The sequence below is a fragment of the Apaloderma vittatum genome, unplaced genomic scaffold (genome assembly GCF_000703405.1).
Source record: "Apaloderma vittatum isolate BGI_N311 unplaced genomic scaffold, ASM70340v1 scaffold39369, whole genome shotgun sequence".
Lineage (NCBI taxonomy): Eukaryota > Metazoa > Chordata > Aves > Trogoniformes > Trogonidae > Apaloderma > Apaloderma vittatum.
Genome location: NW_009737713.1, coordinates 13385 through 21381, shown reverse-complemented (window position 1 = coordinate 21381; position 7997 = coordinate 13385). Strand labels below are relative to the sequence as shown.

Genomic DNA, 7997 nt, shown 5'->3' with positions numbered 1-7997 from the left:
TTGTGCTCCAGTTCTTGATGCAAGTTTACAGAACTTGCAGAGTTTCAGTGAGAAACGACGCTTACTCTCTTGGAGATTAGCATAAATTAAATAGATGGTTTTATTATGCTTTAGGTTGTATTCTACATCTTTTGGGTTGAAGATTGTGAATTCTTTTTAGTGATGTAGCTATTTCTTTTTTTTTTAACGGTATTTTTGATCTTTGATAAGATTCTCACACTTTGAAGTGGATTGTTTGAAATGCAAAGACTTAAAGCCAAAATTATCCAGGTGCGTTTGACAGTTTTATTATTATATTTTGATTAGTTTTACTCTAGCCCTACTATTAAAAGGCGTAGCTGTAACGATTTTCTGCTAGAGAGCATATAATAAATTTCTTCGGCAAATAATGGCTCTTCAGCCTTCTCGTCAGAAATAACGCCGTGACTGTTAGGCTGCACCGGGTAGTGCTTTGAAATAACCAACGTGCTTTTTATGCCTATAGGGGGGAAAAAAAAAGTGCGATGGCACTGGTATTACTGGAAAACTTTTGCCACTTGCTTTTGCACTTCCCACCTCCACCCTCCCATCCAGAGCATTTTAGGGCTGGTGATTTCTAATATCTGCGGTTCTGGTAATGGTTTGGTCTGTGTTCCTGCAGAATCCATCTCCAGAAGGTGTCATCTGGGCTCGTGGCTTTTTTTACCTGCCGGTGTTTAGATCTGTTGCCCTTAGGGACTGAGTGGTTTTCTTTTCTTGGTTTCGTAGGGCTTAGGTCAGCCTGAGCGTTCAGTCAGGTAAAAGCAGAACTTGTAGTAAAATGCAGAGTTAAACTATTTCAATTCTAAAAATATAAATATTTGCTGAGTTCATTCAAGGGAACATTTTTTTGTTCAAATCAATTATTGGCTGACCTTCTGGACTCATTCTGCTGGTGGACCCTGTAATTCTGGCATTTTTTTTACAGCTCAGGCTTGTGGTGGGTGGTTTCCTCTGTCCTTCTCTCCTAGGCTTTGGTATAGCTACATGATCCTGCCTTTTCTTAGTTCTCAGTAGCTTCTTTGAGAAGATTTCATAGGTAGAATATCTTTTAATTTCTTCAGCTGAAAACAAGATAATTTTCTTTAATAATCCTTCAAAGTAATTTTAATAGAATGATTTTAATAAGAAGGCACAACTTAGCTAATTGAGGCATTTTCAATATACGCAGTTACTAGATAAAGGAAGAGGATGAGCACCTTGATGCACTGAAACCTCTTTTATGTAGTCAAGGTGATGTTGCTTGTCTTTCACCTCATTTCTTTGTGATTTCAACAGAGAAGAGCGAAGCCTTCTTGGAATAATTATGCCAGCGTAGATGTTGGGTGGTGCAGCTGTTCACTGGGGTTTTGAAACATTTATGCGTTTGTCTTCAGGTGTCCAAAAGCAAAGCAATTACTGTCAGTCGGGAATTGGAGTACTTTTATCGTTCCTGATGTAGCTTTCCCTTTTACATTTAGCACAATAAACTCTGCTGTGAATTCCTAAAACGAATCCATCACTTTTGTTAAATGAATGATACAACTTTTTCACGGTTTCTCACATGTAAATTCTATTTTCCTTATAGTACCTATTGAATATTGCTGTGTTGTCTTGCTAGCATCACGTACTAGGCTAGCTGCTAGGCTACATCTTAAATCATTTCCTTTATTAATGCTTTAAAAAGACAAACTTTTCTTTGAGGATGGGTAGCCCCTTTCTAGATAATCTTCTGTGGCTTAGACTGTGTCGTTTTGCTCTCAGCAGCGTTATCGGACAGAGGGTTGTCGTGTTGCCCGAATTTTGATGATTGCCACCCTCTCTCACCCGTTTCCCGTGTCCTGGGGCTGCACAGCGGGAGCAGAGGTTTCCCCGAAGTGCACTATTTGCGAAAGATTTTGAAACAAGTGACTTGTTTAATCCCATACTTGACCAAGCACAACATAACAGTAAAATCCCGACTTGACTGAGTGGAATTTTTATTTCTGCATTAAGACTCTTTCTTTCTTTGTCTGTGTGTCCCAGGTGGCAAAGCTGGCAGCTGTTTCTTCTGCCCTGCCCTTTGCTTGTGTCACTGTGTATGCAGCGACAGAAAAGGAACCCAGAGGTCAGCTGGTGAATCCAAATCAGGTAAGAGCCTTACTGTTGGTCAGTCTCGATAATCACACTAGAAGAATTTGCAGAATAGCATCTCTTTCCACTGAATTGTATTACCCAGTGAATAAAATATATTGCTAAGCAATATGTAAACATTACCTCCGAAGTAACTGACCTTTATAGCACAAATAAAACGTGAAGTGTTACAAGAGCGAGCTAATGAGGTTTTACCTCGTTTTCATTATTACATCACTTCTGGAGTGAAGTCAGAAAAGATAAAAATATAATATTACTGATGATGAGATGCATGTGTCTTCCAGCTATGCTTGCTCATGGTTTTTCTGAATGAAAGATATTTTTAGCATGCTCGGTAATTCTATTCCTGAGAACGTCTACAGTGCTTTGGGGTTTAATTTCTGAAGAATGAGCCTGTAGTCATGCTTGGGTCAGGTAAGTTTGTAGACATGAAGGAATATAATTCAATACGGAGGTTCTGTTTGCTGTCAGGGGGAGCACTAAGGATTTGCAGTCTTGGAAACCCCTGTTTGGTGTAAATACTGATCAGCATGCAAAGCTATCGCCCTGCAGTACGGTTTTGCTTTTCTTTACAGCTTCCAATTTACTGTCCTCCACCTCTGAAATCAAAATACATTGAAGAGCAGCCGGGTCACTTGCAGAAGCAATTTTCTTCAGTAAGACAGAAAACCGGCCGCTACGTCGGGTGGTGCAAGGTAAGAAATTCCCACAGCCAAAGGTTGGCTTCACAGACCTGGTGTCAGACTTGAGGAAGGAAACCGAGTGCCTCTGCTGTTAAAACAGGCTGTTACCACTGACTCTGTGAAAAACACCTGGCAGCTCTGTTAGTGAGTGCTCTGGGCATCGAAGAAAATGCGATGCCCATCACCGTTCTCTTAACTGCTGGCGAGCGACAGCTTTACCCTGGCTGTTAGCGTGAGATTTTCTGCTTGTATTTTTCTCTTATGAATGAAGTAGACCCTGTTATTTGAAAAAGACAAAGAGCTCAAAATGTTTTCTTGCGTTTGCTGTAAATTCTGATTCGTTGGCCTGTGGAAATTTTGTCAGTGACTGCAAAACCGAAATAATTTCTTTTTATAAAGAAATTGTCAAACTTTTCCACGCTCTTCATAGTGAAGTGTTCCCGTGATTTGACTTGCAGTGACCTCTGGTGGTACAAATTCCATCTTGCTGCAAACAAATAAGATGACAATTCTTTTCCACTGATCCCCTAAAGAAGGAGATTGTTTAGCAATGCTAGTAATGATAATAGAATAGCAGAATTTTTTTTTCCTAGGTAAAGGAAAGCTTCTAATTAAATAAATTCACCAATTTGGAGTAATGCAAACTAGTTGAGCACACAGCTTAGAGCAAATCAGTATTCCTTATCTTTAGCGAAACACTAACTTTTGCAAATATTTTACTTTTTTTTTTTTTTTGTAGGATGCTTTTGTCTTTGCTAAAAATGGAGTAATGGATGCAATTCAATTTGGAAAAGGTAGGCAGGTCGCGTGTTTCTGAGCCGAGCGTTTTCGGTTGTTCCTCCTTGCAACGTAGAAATCTCCAATTTTATTTCGATGGGGAAGGGTGGAAGGGGAGTGTGCTGGGATGCTTCCTGCAGGGCTGGGGGAAATAGCCTGGGAGCGCTCTTAATTCCCTGTGCGGTTTCATTTCTGTTCTCAGGTGAGAGAAAGGACCATTAAACAGTACTTCTCATGCCATCAGTTCTAGCTTTGTTCTTAAAATCACAATATCGCAGGATCATAGAAGTCGTAACCTCCATACATTATGTATAAAATATATTTATGTGATATGTAGAATCTCTGCATCTCTCTGTAGGGACACCTCTAGAGATCGTCCAGTCCTGTCCTGCAGAGATGTATCTGGACAATAAAAGACGTTTTCATTCATAACAAAAAATCCAATCTTGTATATTTGTAATTCATCTTTATTTCTGAAGTGAAAAATAAAAGGATTAATATTGAGCTGCTATGCTTATCTATTTTTCTTCTTTTTTTTTTTTTTTTAAATTTTAATTCTAAGATGCTTATGTTTACCTGAAGAATCCACCACCCGAGTTTATTCCAAAAGTTGGTGTCATTACAATATCGGGCTTGGCTGGCGTTATGCTGGCACGCAAAGGTAGGGGGCTTTTTTTTGTTTTGCTTATTTTCAGTATTGGTGTGGTGGATATGTAGCATGTAGTAATTTTAATCATCAAAAGACTTTTTTGAAACATAGGCAAAACCCTATGTAACTAGCTTTACAATTTGTTAGTGTCTAATTACGAAATATTTGGCTTTATGCAGATTCTAGGTTTAAGAAAATTGTTTATCCGTTGGGACTTACTACTTTAGGAATTTCTGTTTGTTACCCGGCTCAGTCGGTCGTGGTTGCTAAGGTAAGTTTACTTGCATTTTAATATTGAATTAACAGTAAATTTAGTCGTAGCATTCCCACTTCGCTCGAACTAAGAATCATGGGATTAAAAGTCAGAATTCACAGGCAACTTCATTAAAACATGCAACGTATCACAGGTGTTAATTGCGTGACTATAAAAAATTAATAAGACTCCTGAATTTAAAAATACAGCCTCTGAATTTTTAATCCTCGTCTCTGAAATAAATGAAGATTATTTTTTCTTACTGTAATAAAAGTAAATAAAATATAAAGACTTGCCAGGCTCGATAGCTCTGCAGTTTGTGATACTGTACCATTACATTTCGTGTTAGAATCCTTATTTTCCAATTACTGTCGTCTTGCAGTTGTTGTACCTGATTAGCATATGGCTCAGCTGTTTATGTAGAAAAGCAGAACCATACTTTACATTTTGGATGGAAGAATTGTTTGCACACAGTACTTTCCTACACAGAAAGTGACTTCAGAAGCAGCCGTTTCAGTTTGGACAGAAAGATTTTGGAACATTATCTGAAAATGTGGAAAAAATACCATTGAATCTTGAACTTCCCATCACTGTGAATCAGTTGTTATTAATTTTGGTGGGGTGGGTTTCTCCAGTTTTTTTATAATTCCAGAATATTTAGGAAGATATTGCGAGACATTTACTGTGGTGAAAATCTTTAAGCAATCTTATATTCCTAAACAGATACTTTCTTTTTTTTTCTTGTATGCAAACCAGCAGGGATTACGGTTTCTCAAGAGGCAGTGGGATTTCTTGGCTTGTCGTCAGAAGACTTAAATGTTGGGGTTGGAAGGTGGAGAAATGAGTAGGAGTATCAGGCTGTACATTACGACCTGCCTCGGGAAGCTCAGGATTTCTAGTGTCAATTTAAACGTTATTTAGGATTTGCTTGATGTAAGAGAAATACGCACTTACATGTCAAGCGGCCGGTGATTAAAATGTCTTGAGGTGGGGTCAAGCGCGTTCTCATGCCGAGAAAAGGCATTTAAACGCTTTAAATGCTCTGTGTATCTCGGTGTTTTTAAAGTTGTTGTTAAATTACGCTTTTTCTGAAAAAAAATAGGTAACAGGGAAAAGGTTACTTTCGGCGAGCCATCAGGCATACGAAGCCGTGCGATCGCTGTGGGCGGAAAAGGAAGATGTCGCCGAGGTAGGCTTTCTGCAGTAAAAGTTCAGCTTTGCACAGTGATTTTTTTATTATTATTTATTTATTTTCCCCTCTGCTTTTTAAGGAACATGGAAGTTTCTCAGTTGTAGTAACATTTAGAAGCATTTTCCTTTAAATTTACAGTGTTCGTTTGTATGCAGTCAGTCAGTCCTCACCTTTTATTTCCATTGAGGGGCACAAACGGAATTCTGAGTTTCAAAAATGAGATTCAGATAAATGTCGTTAACCTGATAGCAATACACGAATTGATGCAGTAAAGACAGTTTCTATTAACTTGATTTGTTTCCCTGTGAAGCCTGTTCCCAAAACAAATTTTTTATTTTTCCTTACTAGGGTGTTACCGTGATTTATCTTTCCATCTGCTGTTAACTAAGGGTAGTAAGCGTTCTGTAAAAAATAAATGCTGTTTCGGTCTCGTGAGACTGTGTGTTCCTCCTCTGTGAACGAGCAGTGATTTTCTTGTGAAGCACTTTGAGAGTCTTGGGTCAAAGCACAGTGTCAGACTTCAGTATATATTTCATGACAAAGTAAATTTCCTTATTTGTTAATTGGAAGTTATTGTGTCTGAACTGTGGGGAAAAAAAACTGGAAAAAACTTTGATGTGTTTTATTTTTTCCAGCTGTGTCCCTTAAGTGCAGCTGAATTGAACGTTACTGGTTGAATATCGTTAAATGATGTCATATCTGAAAATAGTCTCATAAAAGATAAGCTTTCGTATGTGGAAGGTTTATTTTGCAATAATGTATTAAGCATATACCCACGTGCATTTTCTTTTTTTATTCATGTTTGGTTCACAGCTGCAGCAGGAGTCAAAATCAGTTACGCAAGAAGATAAGAAAAAGAAAGAAATTCCTGGTAAAAAGCCTGAGCCTGCTGTTGAGTCAAGATCGTTTAACAGAACAGAGTCTTCTCCAGGAGAGTCTCGGAGTAACAAAGATCCGGTGCCTTCACCAGGTGAATGAAACATTTCAAGTGTAACCTCAGGGAGATTTTACAATTCTGATTGCTTGACTGAAGTTTGTAGCTCCCCTTGCCTTAAAACAGAGCAGGCCACCATAGCATATTATTCTTGGGACTGTATTGTACACACTGGTATTACCCAGGGTTTTATACTTCACAGCCTCAGGGAGCTGATAATTTTCTCGCTGTGGACCCTGTCACCGTATCAGAATTGTTCTGTCTTGGTTGTTCTCTCTCATTCATGTTTTCTTTCATTCCCTGTGGTGTGGGGCATATCCTGTGTTGTCAGCAGAGAGTATCACCTACTTCCGTTAAATACCTACTTTAAATTACCTTTCTCTTGTCAGAATACCGTAAGTGTAATTGAAAGGATTACTGCTGGGCTTTTGTGAAAGTGTCAAATTTGAATTACTGTTAATTTTTCTGTCTGGGCTCTGTTTCTTCAGATATTGATAAAAGAGGAATGCATAATTCACAGGTGAAGCACTGGATTCTATTTTGCTAGTTTTTTTGCAGTGGTGTTCTTTGTGCATCCTGGGTGGTTGAGGTAATTCAGTAGATCACTTAACTACATATTTAACATACAAATATTTTGACAGATCAATTGCTAACAGAAATAATGGAATTACCTATTAAACAAGAACTGAATTTGTTTTAAAGTACTGTTACCCTTTATAGCTAAAATTCCCAGGTTTTACTCATTGCTTAAACTTGCTCACTTTTCATTGTGCTCTTTACCCATTGACTGGGGGTTTTTTGTTGTTTTTTTTCTGGAAATCAGTGAGAGCATATTTGGATGGAGTTTTTAATTATTTTTTTTTCCTTTAGTTTCCCTTCACATTCACATCTTTCTTTGCTTCGCACCTGTGTTCTTTTTCTGATTTAGTTTGTGGAATGCTTTGATCTATTTTTACATTTGCTTCAGGCCAGACTGTCTTGAATGATTTTGAGTGTACAGATATCTTCTGTCTTTGCTTTCCTGGGTGGAATTCCTTCATGTCCCTAACACAGCCAAAATGTCCATGCCCTAAATTCATGTGTGTTGTCAGTGGTGCTTATTTTCACCCGTCCAAACGGGGCAAAGCTTGCAGGAGAACAGAGCGCCCTTTGTTAAACCAACTGAGGTGGTTGGAGAAGAGGCAAACTTGGAAGAGGAGACACAGTCCTGGAAAAACCTGCCTTTGCATTCTCTTTTATCCCCTGGAATTCCAGTAGCGGTTAAACGCATCAGTCTCTGCACGCTGCCATTGAGGCTGAGTGGGAGGGCTTAATGATTTCATAAGCTTCGTTCGTTGTATTTAGAAGCCATGAAGTGAAACTGGGTGAGAGGCTTTGTC

The 7997-nt window shown here is 38.6% G+C and overlaps 1 protein-coding gene across 1 annotated transcript in view; it reads left to right on the top strand.

Moving 5' to 3' along the window:
* Positions 1-1992: 1992 nt before the first annotated feature.
* Positions 1993-7997, top strand: part of APOOL (apolipoprotein O-like) — a gene marked incomplete at its 5' end in the record, with an annotated part of 6509 nt that continues 504 nt past the window's right edge. Inside the window, 7 exons of the mRNA XM_009877406.1 lie at positions 1993-2127; positions 2706-2825; positions 3553-3607; positions 4153-4251; positions 4419-4510; positions 5595-5681; positions 6498-6654. Of these exons, the coding sequence (XP_009875708.1) occupies positions 1993-2127; positions 2706-2825; positions 3553-3607; positions 4153-4251; positions 4419-4510; positions 5595-5681; positions 6498-6654 (745 nt within the window). The remainder of the gene's footprint in view (positions 2128-2705; positions 2826-3552; positions 3608-4152; positions 4252-4418; positions 4511-5594; positions 5682-6497; positions 6655-7997) is intronic.